Here is an 18402-nt window from a genome sequence, read left to right as displayed (position 1 = left end):
AAAGGTCCTGTAATGGCACCATTCACTCATGAAGGCCCTGTGAAATGTTTGAAAGCTCAGGGAAAGGCTACATAAGTGAACCCTTATTTTAGAACATTTTTTTCATGAGTGAACTGATTATTTTCAGGTTTTATACTGTTAATAAAACAGAATAAATGGATGAAAATTTCCAGATTTTTTTCATTTGTAAGACATTGATTGTGTCAGTTCGTAACATTTAGTAGTGACGGGTACTTTGATTTCCTTAAAAAAAAAAACAAATTAGTCAAATGAAGAAGCAGTTGACCACCTGTCTCACCTGGACACATGAATAGAAATCTTCCTCCTCTGGGTCTTTGGCTGCTGTGTGGTTCAGGGACACTGTGGCTCTGGATAATCCTGATTCTGCTTCGGAAACAAGTTAAATTGTTGCGCTCATTCATCTTAAAATGCAAGAAAACTCATAATCTGAAAGGGAAACGTCGAGAACATTTCATGAACAAAGTCATTATTGCCAAGATAACTTTGATTTTTATCACCTTTCATCCAAAGTCAAACTTTTCATTTTTAGTCACAGCACTGGTTCACGTCAAAGAATCCTAAACTCTTTAGCTTCCTCCTTTTTGCTCTGAGGTGAAATGACATGTTGAGCCTCTCTGTGATACTAGCAGGGTGTAAGACTGTCGCTGACTTTAGTCCTGTTGCTCTAACCTTTGTTCACATGCTCAACTGCTACATGTCATGTCAGCATCTGTTTCTCTGTACCGATAAATTATTGTAAATTACCTTAAATGTGACAAATCATTAATTACAGTGTGAAACGACAGCTCCTCTGGACACCAGGAAGACAGATGTAACCATAGTAACAAGCATTTCATATGGTAATATGCGACATATATGACGGGACATGGAGTTTCAAAATACACCAGATGTTTTGGCTTCAAAAAAGGTGAAAAGCGAAAGTTCAGTATTTTAATGGGAAAAGTCCAAGAAATCATCAATAGTATAAAAACATTAAATCACAACCATTAACTTATAAACACCTCTGCTTCTTGTGTGTGGTGATGTGGTGCTGGTTATTATATAATATTTGGAAATGAAAAGACGTGGAAAGAAGAAAAAAGGTAAATCTTGAAAAACATGACCTGACGTTCAGTTAATGTTCCATAAATCTTCATTTATCAGTCATAAGTCCATAATGTTTGAATCATCCATGCCTTTTTTTTTTTAAATTAATTTAAATGCACTTGATAAATAGTGATATAAGTGAAAGTAGAAGTCACTTGCTTCTGGTCTGATGTAATGGAAACATCATACGAACCAGGTTGAAGAGCTGAAGAAGTCTGACGTATGGTGACAGTGGAATAAACAGGTTGATGTGAGAACTCTTCCTCATCTGAACAGGACAGACATAAAGACAGATGAAGTTATTAATATTCATGCTGACAGACTAAAGGGTTAAACTGGCCTCTCACCATTTCCAGTCTGTGGTTCTCTGCTGTGGTTCGTCTCGGTGCAGAGACTCAGATTATCACCAGCGTCTGCAGCGTCTAAAACAACACAACAGTGAGAGGGAGCAGAAATAATGTCAACCACTTCAACTGCCACTGTCACGTCTTCTTCTTATTTCAGTGTCATCAGTGGTCGACCTTCATGTAGAACATGTGACTGTGTCTGTTAAAATAAGCCTCATGAGAATATACACGTGCAGAAAGTCTTGTTGTGTTTCTCACATCATGTTAATGAAAAGAAAAAATACAACAGTCAAAACTAAAAACCTTTGTCCCTTCTGGGTTTTGTGACGACGACTGCATACGTCAGACCATCTGGATCATCTGCATCGTCCTTTCCACAGACTGAAACACAAAAGAAAACGTTTGAATTTATTAAACACACAAGCAGAAGGCTGGTAGGTAGACAGGTCTAGTTATACATACACATTATATCTTTGAAAATTCACTCTTAATTCTTTAGTCCCCACAGTAAAAAAGTAATGATATGTTCTTTTTTACAACGTTGATTTGAGGCACATTAGTTTAAAAACTTCACCTGTGTGTGATCCTGTTGTTGGCGACTTTGAGGAAACTGATGGAAAGAAAAGCAAAAATACTGACACCAAGAGAAAAGCAGTTTAAATTGTGCTATTTTAATCATTCACACAAGTTTTACTGAAGAGAACAAAATTGTTAAATGTTCATCTTTAATTTTAAAATTGAACATATGGGCATGAAAAACAGATCTTGGAAAAAAACATGAAAATAATAGAAGAATAGAATATAATTAAAGCCCAACATTTAAGTAACTTGTGGCTCTTTCAAGGGAAAATTCAGCTTCTCTGGCAGTCGTTCACATACAGTATATTGCAGGGAAAAGTACCTGTGTGTTTCCTAACATGAAGAAATCCCAGCAGCACCAGGACCAGCAGCACCAGCGCTACGATCCTAACAACGATCCACAGCGAGGTGAGGAGTGTAGTGGAGTCATCAGAGACAGGCTCTTTATGAGGTGGTGGAGAGGTGATGGTAACTTTAAGAATAACACCTGGTAAAGAGCTTTCTATATCTTAACATAATCAAGATGCCAAACATATATCCGTATTGAAACTTTGCCCAAACATCTGGAAACTTTCACTTTTAGCCCAGATCCCATACAGAAATGTAATATGTGATGTTTCCATATATGTCACCTATAAGGGGATATATTTTCATCACACATACACATCCTCTGGATATATCATGTATATGAAATCTTGTGGATTGGTAATGACTTTTATTGTCAGCAGAAGCAGGTAAATAAGCACAGTTCAGTTCAAAAGGGGAATGGCAGTCTTTGAGGGGCTTGGGGAAAATCTGAGGGCCCGGAATGAAGCTGTTGATGAGGCAGCCGTACCAGGCAGAGGACCGAAGAACCAGCAGGTAAGTTCACACAAGAAACACTCACGATGGTCGAAATGAAGACACTGTCCCAGCGATGATCACTGGGGGAACGAGGAAAAATCACACGCTGCAGCAGTGGAGGCGAAGGACTCAGAGCAACCCCGAGAACAGGCAGACGAAGACCAGGAAGTGGCAAGGCAGATTCGTGGTCAAAAACAGAAGGGCTGAAGTATTTACCAGGGCAGAGACAAGGCGGGTAGGTCGGGAGCAGGCAGGGTCGGAACCGGGAGATCAGACGAAGGGTAATCGCTGGAAAGTTTTGCATGGAAACAAAGAACAATCTGGCAGTGAGTGTGGAGGAGAGTGGAGCTTTTAAGAATGGAGTGACTGACGAGGTGAGTGTGGCAGGCAGATGGGGTGAGCAAGGGAGTAGTGACTGAAGAACTACTGAAGGCAGGTATGTAAGGAGGACAAACCATGACAATTAAGGTCAAGAGACTGACTAGGCCACTCCACGATCTTAATGTGCCTCTTCTTGAGCCACTCCTTTGTTGCCTTGGCCGTATGTTTTGGGTCATTGTAATGCTGGAAGACCCACCCACGACCCATATTCAGTGTTCTGGCCCGAGGCCAGGAGGTTCTCATCCAAGAGTCCACGGTACATGGCCCCGTTCATCGGCCCTTCAATGTGGTGAAGTCTTCCTGTACCCTTAGCAAACATGGCGAGTCGAGTTGATGCCAAAGAGCTCAATTTTGGTCACATCTAACCACATCACATTCTCCAAGCCTTCTCTGAATCATTCAGGTGTTCATTTGCAAACTTCAGACAGGCCTGTACATGTGTCTTCTTGAGCAGGGGGACCTTGCGGGCACTGCAGGACCTCAATCCATTACGGCAAAGTGTACAAATGGTTTTCTTTGTGACTGTGGTCCCAGCTCCCTTGAGATCATTAACAAGCTCCTCCCATGTAATTCTGGGCTGATCCCTCACCTTTCTCAGAATCATCTTTACCCCACGAGGTGAGATCTTGCATGGAGCTCCAGAGTGAGGGCGATTTGACTTGTATTTTTTCCATTTACGAATTATTGCGCCAACAGTGGTCTCTTTCTCATCATGCTTCTTGCTGATGCTCTTGTAGCCCATTCCAGCCTTGTGCAGGTCTAAAATCCTGTCCCTGACGTCCTTTGACAGCTCTTTGGTCTTGCTCATGGTGGTGGAGAGGTTTGAATGGAAGAGATTGATTCTGTGACATGTGTCTTTTATACACATAACAAGTTGAGATTAGGAGAACTTTCCTAAAGGGACAGGACTAATTTGACTGACTCATGGGCACATAACCGATATGTGGGGGTCAGAATTCTTGCTGGCTGGTAGGGGATCAAATACTTATTTCACTCAATCAAATACAAATTAATTTATTACCTTTATTTAATGCTTTTTCTTCTGGATTTTTTGTTGATATTCTGTCTCTCTCTGTTATAATAATCCTACCATAAATATTATGTACTCTTCACATCTTTGTAAGGGGGTAAACTTACAAAATCAGCAAGGGATCAAATAATTATTTCCTCCACTGTATATATATATATATATGCCAATATATGAAATTGTTCTAGGATTCATAATATTAATGATTTTTGTAAAGGTGTTTATATGTTTTTTTAGTCTCACCTCTCACGGTCAGCCAGCTTCCTGGTGATTCTCCAACACCCTCGATCATGCACTTGTAGAGTCCTTCATTAGACTTGGAAACATTATTAATTCTCATCTCCTTTGCAGTATGGTTGCCAATTAATTTGCCGTCTTGGTAGAAAATAGCTTTCAGGTTGGTGGGAGTCGTCTTGTTTCTGCAGCGCAGAGTCACATCTTCTCCTTCCACTACAGGAAGAGCGGGACTCTCCAGAATCACAGAGCCACCTGAAGAACATATTGAAAAGGTCAAAAGTCAAACACAGGTTTTATGTAGAAACCTGGAGTTACTCACAACAGAAAATTTGAGAGAATTCAGACGAGAGAAGAATAAAGGCTACACACAATAATATTCTAGTTGGCAACATCTACGGATGCTGCAAAACTATACACTGACGAAAACTTGTGGATTCAGAATATAAACATTCTCAATGAATTGAGTTGAATTTCATTCTGGACAAATTGTAGGAGAAACCCCTGATTATTACAAGTTCTAAATGTGGCTTCATATAAAATAATTACATACCAGTTATGCTGATGTTGACACTGTTGCTTCTCTCTCCTTTAGACTCACACCAGTATTCTCCACTGTCTGTTAAATAGGCTCCGTCCAAGGTGTAGAACGAACTTGATGATGTTTCTGTCATATTACACAGATTAAGTACCTTGGTGTTCCGGCTGCTTCTCAGTTGAGTGGAACCATGAGTTCCCTCACAATGAAAACAGACAGACTCATATACAAAGTACTGCAGACGGTCTGGAGTGATACGAAGGGAAACTGCATCTGAAAGTTTCCCAAATAAAACATCCAAAACGAGGAAATAAATCAAAATGAATCAACATACATCAACCTTGTGACAGGTAGACAAGGCTTTTTGCAAGATACATTCTGGTATTCACTAGAAATATTAACATTAACTTGGTTAACTTCAAGTCAAATTTGTCATCAGGTTCATTTGTGAAAAATCTAAATCCCAGGTTTAAGTTTAAGTCAGGTTTAAGTCAACCTTCTATCATGAGTCTTTAGAGCGAGAGAATGATGCATAAAACAATCTAAATGTTAAAAAGGAGCATTTCTATAATTTTCTCTCTTACTCACCAGTTTCTTGAGTACAGGTCCCCAGCAGAATAAATTCAAGCATCACTGGACAAACAAAGAAGCAACAGATGATTTGATGAGCAGGAATATAGAAAACTGAGGGCGTAAAGAAAAGAAACGAGACAGTTGTACTCACACAGTCTGAAGCAGAGAGATGTGACCTCCATGTTGTCTTGCTGCTGACTGAGCGTCGGACCGAAATACAACTGAAGTATAACGTAGGTGAGAACTTCCTCTTCCTGTACAGTTTATTTCTGGTGTTGGTGCAAAAGCTAGAGCCAGAGTCTCAGTGGCTAAGACAGAGGTTCACAGTTTTTCAATTCTGTCTCACAGCACATCCACGTATGTTCACTGAGGATGTTTTTGCTCAACGATATCACCAACAATGACGTTGTGGCTGGAGATACTTAATGTAGCAGGAACCACCACAGAGGTGGTTTTGAGCACTTTGCAGATTTTCTCACCAGGATAGCATCATAACCTGCAAGATAGAGTCATGAAACTTTACAAGTGTGTAGTTGAGATCAAAATAAAGGCTGATTTTGAAGACGGATGTGTTGCGATCCATGACCCATGACTACTGAGTACTCATGTAATAATGCAGTACTACTGAGTTCTCATGGTTTAGGAGTGCCAACATGCTGACAGACGTCATGGCTGGTGAGATGCCAACACAAGATGGTTTCCAGTTTTCCTTCTGATCATTCATCCTTTCACAATGCAATTCCAGTGTAACATAGAGGGACAAACTCTGTGGTGGGGGTGCCTTTGTTTTCTACCTTTGCCAGAGACAAAACAGCCAGTAAACTGGTGCCAGTGTTCTCCAACAACCTGTTTACCCACCAGACAATACCAGCTCCTAAAACCTATCATTGTCTGATATAAAGAGACTGGAGTATCTGGCAGACTGATGTGTGGTTCAACTCAGTGGTTCCCAACCTTTTCCAAATCAGGGCACACTTGACAAAATCAAAAATGTTGGTGGCCCACCTCTGACCCTGTAACAACAGGAAGCCAAATAAAGCTTTCTAAGAGCACATTTTGATTCCTTTGTCCTTTTCCTCAAGTGTAAAATGTGGTCTGATGACAAGGTGGTCCATCCAGAAACAACATAAAAGTTCCTATCATTGTATTTTAGAGTGATAGGCCATAATATTGAAAACAAGAATGACAGGAGTTTTTATACATTTATAAAGATAATTTTGTTTTAAAACATTAATTATATTTATTATATATTTTTTATGTATATCTTTACACCAAAATTGCACTGTTTGGACATGATCTGGCATCTCACATGCAATACATTCATGGCCCCGGCCCACAGGTTGGGAACCACTGGTCTAAACTAACAGCCCTGTGTCCTTACATACTGCAACCATATTTGACAGTTGTGCACCTCATGACTTACATCCAGTGCCAAAAATCTGCAATTTACATTTGTCTTTTAACCATAATCTTTTCCTAACCTGAACCATGCTGCATCTACCATGTGCAGATTCATTTTATCATTATAGAAAACTATTTAAAAACCTCTTGTTCTGCCCCCTAAAGTAAGATAGCAGATAAAAACAACAGTGTTGTGTACTCCACTTTAGCTAAGTTGATAAGACAACAAAAAATGGTATTGTTCTAATAGTTTTGATTACAGATGTATTATTTTATAACTGCTCAGTTACCTGGCAACAGGCTCAAAGGTCACTTCATAAATGCACTCAAATTGAAACTGAATTATAGATATCACGTTTAAAGCTGAACTGATTAATTGATACGTTACCAGCTTCTTACTTTGATTAGAAAGAACTTTTACGTTGTTTGTAAATTAGAAATTGTAGTTGCTCCACACAAAAACAAACAAACAAACAAAATAAACAATAAATACATTTTAAAAAACCCAGTTTATGAGAAAACACTGCTTGGGTTAACTTGAGAGTTTGGAAGGTCTACATGAGATGAGATGTGCAATAAATCCAGAGCATGCTTTCTGCAGTTGGTAAACTGAAGCAAGTTAAGGTTATCAGATAATAAATGATTTACAGACTTTACACCTGCAGTCAGTTGAAATGAGCAACGCATCAAGCCACAGGTACGTGGTCTTCTGAATAATTATAAAAATAAAACTAAGGGTTAAAGTTATCCAGTCATTTCAAAGTTAATCAGCTTTTTCTATGTATGTATATAGTTTATTGAACAGGTCAGTTTGAAACCGAATTGTCAGAGTCTTTATCCTCTCAAATGAATTATTACAGACGTGGACAGACTATCATAGAAAGGGTTCTAGCGTAGGTTAAACCATGAAAGAAGCCAAACAGCATCAAGGCACTTTTTAAATTCACTAAGGAACAATATTTTCTCCACAATAAAGTTTTATAATTTTAACTTTAAACGAACTCCCTATTGGTCTGTATGTGCTGGCAAAAGTGAAAGTATTACAAATCTTAATTGCACATTGTGCAGTAGATATCTACACGTCTCTGTCTGTGCTGGCAAAAGTCAGAGAAAGGACGTGTTTCATTGTTTTTGTGATAACGTGTTCTAGGTTTTTCTTGGTTTATTTTTGACTGGACTTTTTTTTTTTAATTTAAACACCAGTTCATCAGTTTATTTTCTATACAGTGATGGTTTTCACATGTTCATGGTTTCTATCCATTTTCAGAACTGCATAATGTTTCACCAGATGGCTGGACTGTCCATTCAGTCTCCGTTCACAACCACCAGTGTCCTGGTCTTCCATCTCGTCCTCATACCCTTTAGTAAAGGTAACTTCACACAAATACAGTGAGATTAAAATCCTAATTTGGATAAAATAAAATTACCAAATCATGCAGATAAGAGTTGAACTGAAAGATAATTCAACCAATTTGCTAGAAAACTCTGTCTTTACACTAAACAAGTAAACTGTAAAAGCAAATTCTGTCACCTCTGTAAAAAGTGTAATTTTGACAAGATTACATTTACTGTCGACATAAAGAGGAAATGTTGTTGATCCCAATATTTGAGTGGAAGAACCAACAATAGGTAGAGAAACTAACCTTTTACCACATTTAAAACTTCAAAAAGTTCAGATTTTATCCTCGTAACAGAATCATACTGAGTCTGTGTCACAACTGAATGGTCTTCATATGATTGTCTTTATTTATGCATTCCCTTTTTTGTTACCTTGCAATACTTTTGCATTATCTTGCAATACTTTGCACAACTTCTCAATGTTTTGCTTCCCCACTGATGCACATGGAGAACGACTGAGCTGATTTATGTGCTGGCTGTGCATTGTATTGAAGCCTTTGTGGTGCATTAACATCTGTCATAACTAGTGTCCTGGGATCACAGAATTATAAATTGTATATAAAAAGGAGGGAAAGCAAAAGACGGATACCCTATAGTTATTATGAGGTAACACAAAAGTATTGTGAAATAATGAAAGTGTAGCTTAGAATAAAATGTCCTACCTTAACTGTTTGGGGCTCTGTCTAGCTTGGTCTTAGGCCTACAGCCGAAATTAATTAACCCGTCTTTTTTTTTCAGGTCAGTCTCAGTTAATTGGTTCATCTCAGCCAATAGTGGCAAAAATTGGCAGTGACATCATTTTGCCATGTCATCTGGAACCTGCCCAGGATGTTGCTGCCAAGACGTTGGATTGGACGAGGTCTGACCTGGACCCCAGATTTGTCTATGTGTGGCGTGCTCATCAGGAGCTCTTACACGAAAAAAATCCATCCTACTCAGGACGGACGTCACTTTTCACTGATGAACTGAAGCACGGAAACATTTCACTGAAACTCTCCAGAGTGAAACCTGCTGATCAGGGGAGATACAAATGCTTCATTCCAAAAGAGAAAGGAGAATCTTTCGTTGAGCTTGTTGTTGGTAAGTAGTTAAACACTGTGTGAGCAGATTGATGTATCCAGTGAAGGGTTTTGGTGGGATCAGCACAGCTACGGGTAGGCGATCAGACGATCTTATATTGTGGATGATCTTACTTTGTCATTTTATCTACTTCTCAGATAAATCATACAGATCGCAACATTAAAAGCTGATATATTTTGATATTTAGATTTAACAGTTCAATCGCTGCTAACCAGCCTATTGTTAACTGTTGAAAACTATCAGCATGCCAGCTAACAGACGCTGGCAGTGTCAGTCCTTATTGTGCTCTGCAGCCTCGGCAAGAGACTTCCTGTACATTAGCTGGGGGCTAGCTGCTTTGCAGCAACGTATATTTCAAATCAAAGCACTTACAGTACATATAACACCTCCTAAATAAATACCAGCGTGGTTCGAACGGACACTCCACATGAACTAAGAAAAAAGTGAGATTGGTTGTGACATACATAGACAACACAGTGGGTGGAGAATTTGGCCTAGTTGACAAACGTCTTAAAAAGGCATCAAAGTAGCGGAGATACACAAATAACTTCCGGTCAGGATTTTCACAGTAAAATCAGAGCAGAAAGAAAGGGCAGATCGAGGATTCTAAAATATCATTCATATGATCTTTTTGCCAGATCGCCCACCCCTAAGCACAGCCATTGATACTAGGTTGTACATTTGTGGCAAGAAATATTTCTGTTCTTCAATCAGCCCAAAACGACAGATGTCACTCCTCTACTCATTGAACTAAACTGTCTACTCATGGCCGCCTAAATCGAATTCAAGTCACTAATGTTGCCTTCAGAGTAACTTCTGCATATAGTATCATATGCCTCTCCTCGGACACTGTGCACTGAGCATTGCCATCGCTGCACACAAGACGATCTCAGTCCAGACTGTTCTGCTCTGTGGTTCCCTGATAGTGGAACATGCTGTCAGAGCAGGAGTGTCCCTCTTCATCTTCAAGAGTCTCTTGAAGACTCATCTCTTCCTATAGCACCTCCTGTCCTAACACCTATAGCCCGTACTATGAACTTTTGTTGAACTTCTTAACTTCATCTCCTTCACTTATAAATGTACTTAGTTCTTACACCAAGGTCTCCTACTGCACTGGAGCTTTAGTGATGTCCCTCATCAAGATTTAAACCTGAACAGAGTATTTTAAAGGCAATGCTAATGCAGGGCAAATACACTTAAACATATCTAATGATTATCTTACTAGTTATACATTTTCATTTGTGCATATTTCTTAATTATTCATTTGATCATTGATTTACTGACCATTGCTTTGAAATTGTCCTTTTGCTCAGCTTCAGATGCTGCCGCCTCACCAGTCGTGAGTTTAGCAGGGACTGACAGAGACAAGGGGGGAGTGGTGTTAGACTGTAAATCTAAAGGCTGGCATCCAGAGCCTGAGCTGTTGTGGCTGGACGGTGAGGGAAAGCTGCTCTCTGCTGGACCTACAGAGACGGTCAGAGGTCCTGATGACCTCTATACTGTCAGCAGCAGAGTGACTGTGGAGAAGAGACACAGCAACAGCTTCACCTGTAGAGTCCAACAGAAGATCATCAACCAGAGCAGAGAGACACACTTCTATATTCCAGGTAAAACATTATATGATTTGGGGGGGAAAGTATAATTTATATGGATAAACTGTTTAAGTTTCAAATAGCTGGAATGTAGTTTTGTATAAACATAATTTTTTCTGTGTTGTATAATTTCAGATGATTTCTTTAAGGGCCACTCCAGTTCTTCTGTCATAATTGCCGTGGCTGTTACTCTGGCTGTTTTCATCGTGATTACTCTTTCACTTTTCTTTTTTATATGGAAGAGACAAAACATCATCAGTAAGTCATAAATGAATTGCAGTGCTTTGTCAATGTCAAGTTGTCTTCACTGGTTTTAATGTGAATGGTTTAAATGGAAGCAGTGAGTTAGTGATGGGAACAGAGGATTTCACAGTGAGACATGCAACTGTGTGAATTACATTTCATTTGATCAGACTGTCAGGTGTTTCACTTTTATAACTCCTTCAAAGCAAGGTCAACTTCTCTTATTCTGTACCTCTGTTTTACTTTTACAGAGACACTGAGAAGACAGAGGGATGAAACTGATGGAAGAGAAAGAGTGACAGAAAAGCTCATGACAAATGAGAAAGTGAGAATGGAAGATTTGAACAAGAGAAAAGTGGAAAAGAGGGGAAAAAATGTAAGAAAAGAAACAAATTATTTTCAGTCAAGGGAGAAAAAAAGAGAAAATAAAAGTCTGATGTGAGAAAGAAGCATTTAAAATCTTTACATCTAGAAACAACAAAAGAGATGAAGAAAACGAGCAGCTGTACCATAGAGAAAGTAAGAATTAAAGGTAATTTGGTCAAAGACTAAATGTCTGAGAAACTTTATGTTGGGAAAAAAAAGAAATATTGAAAAAATTGACATTCTGAAAACTTTGGTGAGCTGAGGAAAGATAGAGGGAGGAAACAATCCTGTGTTTGAAGTGGGGGGTTTGATTTACTGGAACCAGTATGAACCACTGCAGATGTTGTATTTTTCAAACCTAAACTCCCAAATTCAACTTCTGAATATTTATGTTAAAGGTTCTAGATCTCACACCAAAACAAAAGCCTTTGACTTAGTAATCTCCACGACCAGTCTGCCTGTGCTCTGGTCTTATGTCTGTCTTATTGTCTTTGTTCATCTCTCCCATGATTCACAATTAATGACAGAGAGCTGAGAAGACAGTGAAGCGCATGAAAGAGGAGCTGGAGACCAAGAAGAAAGAGGTTTGTCTTGACTTTAATAATATAATGCACTTATTTGAGTTTTGAAGTCAGGTTCCTTATATCATCCGAACAGCAGTTTGTTCAGGTCAGTTACAAAATTCAGATGCTGAAGTTTTAAATATGAAGAAATGAACATGTCTGTCACCTGGTCTTAATCTTCTCTCTCCTCTCAGGTTGAAGACAAACAAACTGAGCTGCAGTCGCTCCGTGAAGAGAACCAGAGGACGGAGAAGGAGCTGGAGGACCTGAAGGAAAAGCTGGAGAACAAGAACAAACAGGTTTATTTCTTCATGTTGATCTTTAAGTATTTATTCAGATGTCTCATCAAACTGGATCAAGTTTATTTTATTAAACTGACATCCACTCAGTAACATGTCACATAAAATCCACTTGACTGTAAATTAAGTTACTGGGTTTTTATTAAAGTCATCATGTCTGTTTGTCTCTCCTTCCTCCCTCACAGCTGGAGAAAATCAGAGCCACACCAGCCTGGGGTTTAAAGCAACTTCTTGTAAGTGTTCACGTTCTAAACACAATAACACACTCTGAGGTTCCTCATATAAAAAACAGAGTCACCTGAGGAAACACAGAAGTCCATTATATTCATTAGTCACCTCATCACCTTTCATCATCTCAGACTGAATGACAGCAACACTGAGACAGACAGACTGTGTCTCTGCTGCTTGTTGGTTCATTTTCTTCATTAACTTCATGAACAGAAAATCTGAACGTGTTCAGTCTCCACTGAGGAGAAACATCGTTACCAACCACAAGTCTCAGAAAACTTCAGCAATAATCTGACGCTTGACTTGTTTCTATGAGTTATTGTAGGTGGGCAAAAGAAAACTGCAGAAGAAGAAAGAGGAAGCTGAGCAGGAAGTAGAAACACTGAACACAGAGCTGGAGACCAAGGAGACCGAGTTCCAGACCCAGAACAACGAGGTTCACATTTCTGTTTTTTACATGAAAGATTTCTTTCCTGCAGCTCAAGTTTTTTGTTCAGCTTTCCTTTAAAACTCCCTTTAGTTGTGTAACACTGAATGAAGTGGTATTTATCATATCTTAGACTCACTCCTGATTCTCTGTGTCAAGACACTGCACTCTGAATTTTCTAGATCTCTTGCATGTTGTTCGGTTTAATTAACAGAAATATCAATCCTCCGAGAATCAGAACGAAGAAGCATCAGACATTATGAGACTAATAGCCCCTTTTTCCTATCACTCAAATGCCTCAATAATGAAAATATGTTCACCTGTTCTTTCCTCATTCTCTTTCCTCTCAGATGGAAACCAAACGAGATGAACTCCTCAAGCTCCAGCAAGAGAAGGCGAGACTAGAAGAAGAGCTGGCAAACGAGCTGGAGACCAAGAACAAAGAGGTTCATCTTTTAAAAATCAGATCTATTTTTTTTTATCTACAATCTACATAAATCTAAAACTAACAGAAGACAGCTGAATGTTTCCAGTGAGTCATGTGTCCCATTCAAACCCAAAGCTGGTCTGACACCGAGTCTGTCTCCATGTCTCTGTTCAATCCCAGCTGGAGAGAAAACAAGCTGAGACCAACAGACAGATGAAGCAGGAGACACAGGGAGGGACGACTGATGACAGAGAAGTGGAGACACTGAAGAACCAGGTTCATCTGATCATTATTAACTGTGTCTCTACTCTCTCTCTCTCTCTCTCTCTCTCTCTCTCTCTGCATCTTCTCCACATGACACTGATTTCTTTCTCCTCAGTTCGTCCTTAAACGTCTCACAGCTGATCTTTATTCTCCCCACATTTACTGATTCATTGAATGTTGAGATTAGCACATGAAAAATGTTGAATATCAAACAAGTGGGGAGACAAAGTTAAAAAAGGTAATGTGTTTAACTGTGGACAGGATGTGTGATGACTGAATTGAAACGTAACTATTGAAATGAATGTAGATGCTGCATCTTACAGTCAGTGAAGAAGTCAGGAATCACTGAGTCTCTGTCAGACTGTCACTGTCTGCTGAAAGATCAATCATTATCTGTGTGTGTGTGTGTGTGTGTGTGTGTGTGTGTCCTGTTTCACTCTGTTTGAACGTCAGGGGCAGAATTACACCAGTCCTCCCAGTCCAAGCTCGTCCACTGGACACAACAGTGGGTTATAGCTCATGTCCTCCCAGGTAATATTGTTGTGATAAACACTGTGAGAACTACATGAGCATGTACTTCACATCTGGTTTTCTATCTAGACATTAACAGCAACAGTGTCTGCAGCTGCTCTGCATTCAGATTTTAAACCTTTGTCATGTTTGGTTTCTGTAGGTTGAAGATTCTGACAAAAAAAATAAAGACCTGAACTTTTCCAACAGGTTTACGGAGGAGGATCCATGAGAGGCTCTGGATCTGCCAACAGTGCACGGTATTCAGGGAGCGGATCCTATCGATGGCCAAACTAATGGAAATGACCATGAAGACAGTTATTGTTCATGATGCCAAAGATTCATCCTAATCCAGCAAACCTGGTTATAAATATTATACTGTACATATGGGAGAACACACAACAAAAGAAAAATAATGATTTGTCAACATCCTGATCCTCTTCAGTGATTTTACTGATTGATTGGCTGGTTTGTGTGTTCCTGTTTTCTATTGAGCCATTCATAATATCTATATACATGTATACTGTATATGTCCAAAATATTGTGAAAATGCAGCTCTGTATTGTCTTGTTTGTGTTTTATTTGTGACACAATATTTTTTGTTGAGACATGAAGTCAGATTAAGAATGTGGGCTCATGCTGTTGTGTGTATTTTTTAACCAGACTACATATTAAACACAATTAATGAACAGAAATGGCTCCATTGGTCACGTTGCCTTGGAGATGAATTCCCACTTCATACATTTTCAGTGTGGGAGAGAGATTTTTAAATAACTTCCCTTCAATCCTAAAACTACCTTTCCTAGTAATGATTAAGAAAATAATATGAGTATGTCATTTGTTTATTGATGTTTTTGTATTTGTGTGTCCGAGAGATGAAAAGCCAGACGATGTCTATTTCATTAGCACTATAAATTGTTACGAGTACATAAAGACATATTAGTAATTTTTTTACAATTTGTTGTGTTTAAAGATTTTTACTGAATACACTATTTTAGTTTTCTTCTACAATAAAGAAATAAAAGCTTTGGCTCTGCCTTCAACCTGCGTCCAAAACATAATTAAAGACACAATGATGTTCTGTTCCCAGGAAAAACCTCAGATTAAAAGTATCAGACAGAAAACTGTAATATAAATGCATTTCATACCATGCAGTCCTAATGTGGTATTTATAGTCCACTTAATATAAGGTGATTCTGCTATTTGTACATGGGTTATGTTCAGTGTAGGACAGGAAATGGATCTCATTCATTAAATTACTACAGAGCAGTTCATAGTTATGACTTTAGTTAAGACTAACAGACAGGCTTTGTGTTAGGTTTGAGTTTCTGAGCAAACAAGCTGTTTCGGTTTTGCAGTAGCACACTTTAACTTGTGCTAATGTTAAGATACTAAATGTATGTCCTTAAATTTCTTTCTACATGTAAGAATCAAAAGCTGGTATGGAACAAAAATGTAGAGGCTCATATTACATCATGGAGACAGAAAAATAAGTGTGTCTTCAGAATGAACAACTACTGACCATTGATCTGATCCTGATCATTCAGCAGGATGAATAAAAACACCACTGGGCAGAAAACCCAAGGAAACTGTATCAGATTATTTTAAATCCAGAAATCTATGAAACTTTAGTAGAAGAAGACAATAACGTTGCTACTCAGTACTCACTCAGTCTGAAGCCAAGAGCTGTGACCTCCATGTTGTCTTGCTGCCGACTGAGCATCACCCTGAAATCCAGCTTCAGTGTAGACTACATGAGCACTTCCTCTTCCTGTGCAGTTCTTCCTGCTTCACTCACAACACACAGTATTCTGGCTGACGAGCATTCGGTCACTGCTCCTGCCCTTTGTCTCTGAAATCTGAAGAAAATCTTGACTTTTCAACCAGGTTTGCACTAAAATTTAAAGATATATAAATATATTAATACAAAGTAACATGGAACCACACCCATGTGGGCTCACCTCCAGTTGCCCGTCTACTGGCAGGTCAAAGTGTTGGCCTTGGCAGGCTGGATCTTGGCTGTGAAAGCCAGCTATAAGGACGCCAAATATCATTATCAAGAGTTGGTGCAATAGGTGGAGGAATACTGATTGGACATGGATCATCTCATCTCTCTGCACAAGTTCAGGAGCCTGAACGTAACTCCTGGAGAGAGGCTGGGCTCTCAGAGGTTTTCCAGAATTAGAGGAAGTAGGCAGGAGTGTCGGTACCGGACATTTGTCTCTCCAGATCATTTCTTTAAATCTGCAGTGTCTCTCAGTTTGTGAACTGTTCAGACTACAGAGACACATTGCCGTCTCTCATGATGGTTTTGATTGCGGCTGTAGTATTTTATACGGGTGATCAACTGGCAACAAGCTCAAAGTTCAGTTAGTTATAGTGTAACTTTGTCTGTTAAAGCAGAAACAATCACTGCACTGTGTTTTAAATATAACTAATGCTTTGAAAGGTAGTTTCACAGTTTGGGATTTTAATTAGTAAGTTCTGTTATTAAATAAATATTTATTGATTAAATAATTATTATGACGAAATTTTGGACGTTGAATCATGGACGGTGTTCTGACATAGGCTGAAATATAAAACCTGAGAGTTTGAAAACACTTTTAATACAAAGGAGTCTCTTTAGTTGTTTGCAATAAAAGTGAATGTACAACTCTATCTTAACTGCACAACCCACAACAGATAGAACGACATATGCTCTTATAAGACATGAACCACACGCTTTCAAAACAACAGACAAAAAATATGCACCTCAGGAGGATCTGAAGCAACAACACAGATTACATAATGTTTGATAGAAAAACTTAAAGGCCAATATGTTGTGACTAATTCATAATCATCTTAGACAAGGCAAAGGTTATTTAAATGACACATTTAATTCACCATAAGACAAAAATATCTAAAACAGAGATATTAACCTCTCATTCAGAGTTCAATATTTTGTTTGTGTCCTTTTTCTTCAATTTACCCATAAAAGAAGTGTCGCTGGATTACTGAAGAAAAAAAAACATGATAATTCTAAACCAAGATCAGAACCATCTATTCTATTGGTTAATTGGTGGAATTATGGATGTTTATTTGCACTGCTTATGACAGAATGATATCCTCAGACAGTGCAAGTCACACATGTCTATGTAGTTTACTCTCAATCTCTGAGCGATCTTGACCCTCTGCTCTACGAGTCTCCACCTGCATGTCAGTTTACTTCTGATGTTTTTTAATTCTGTCTTTTATAATGCCTCCAGCCTCCTCTTGTGTCTTCACTAGCAGCTTCCTCATATCCATGATGAGTCTTTCATGTCTGTTCTGTTGGTTCACCAGATCATGCTTGACCCTTGTTATGATATCTTTCAGCTTTAAGTAACCGTCTGCTTTGTTCTCAGTCTTAGATCCCGCCTTCGCTGTCACTTCGTCATCCACTGAATTCAGCTTCTTCTCTAGCTCGTCGCTCAGTCTTTTGTCCTCTTCCAGCTGCCGTTGTACTTCTTCTACCCAGTGACTTATTTCTTTTTTACTCAGTTTTACCATTTCCTCTCTTGCCCTGAGAGGCTCTCCTTGTTCTTCTTCAACTTCATTGTGCTTCTTGGTGTCTTTGGGCAAAAAGAGTGAAACTTTAAAAACAAAAAATGACACAATCCTAAAATGAGGTGACAAAATATTTTGTAAATTAAAAACCATACATATATGACAAATAATATTACTACAGCCCACACAGCACAGACCCCGAGGGTTATTCATAGTCTGTATTACCTGCAGTAGATTCAGATCTGCAAAGTGCCAGTTAAGGGAGGCAGCAGGGAGCACCGGTACACTGTTGCTGTGAGCCGGGCCAGCAGAAAAAAACATGTTTTACACACTTTGAAAAGATGCCCACTGAAGCCATCCAATTTCTGTTTAAATGTATGCTTCATATAGAATATTTTCAGCAATTTATCTTCTGATGAAAACAGCACTTTCCTTTTGTAATATGCCACT

At 38.9% G+C, this 18402-nt stretch overlaps 1 protein-coding gene and 1 long non-coding RNA gene across 3 annotated transcripts; one reads left to right on the top strand and one right to left on the bottom strand.

The window, feature by feature from the left end:
* Positions 1-300: 300 nt before the first annotated feature.
* Positions 301-2067, bottom strand: LOC130164022 (uncharacterized). Of its 2 annotated transcripts, XR_008826543.1 has the most exons (5): positions 2029-2067; positions 1758-1835; positions 1455-1529; positions 1301-1375; positions 328-384 (listed from the first exon to the last, which is right to left on the bottom strand). It is a non-coding gene; the product is annotated as an uncharacterized LOC130164022 (long non-coding RNA). The 2 variants fall into 2 exon arrangements; XR_008826542.1 differs by lacking the exon at positions 1301-1375 and having other exon boundaries at positions 301-384.
* A 6251-nt stretch (positions 2068-8318) lies between these two features.
* LOC130164913 (butyrophilin subfamily 2 member A1-like) lies at positions 8319-11603 on the top strand. Its single transcript, XM_056369910.1, has 5 exons — positions 8319-8400; positions 9167-9508; positions 10828-11115; positions 11236-11306; positions 11595-11603. The coding sequence occupies exons 1-5, from the start codon at positions 8319-8321 to the stop codon at positions 11601-11603; spliced, it is 792 nt and encodes a 263-aa protein (XP_056225885.1).
* The last annotated feature ends 6799 nt before the right edge of the window (positions 11604-18402 follow it).

Source organism: Seriola aureovittata, chromosome 23, assembly GCF_021018895.1.
Source record: "Seriola aureovittata isolate HTS-2021-v1 ecotype China chromosome 23, ASM2101889v1, whole genome shotgun sequence".
NCBI lineage: Eukaryota > Metazoa > Chordata > Actinopteri > Carangiformes > Carangidae > Seriola > Seriola aureovittata.
This window is presented reverse-complemented; position numbering and strand designations above follow the sequence as displayed.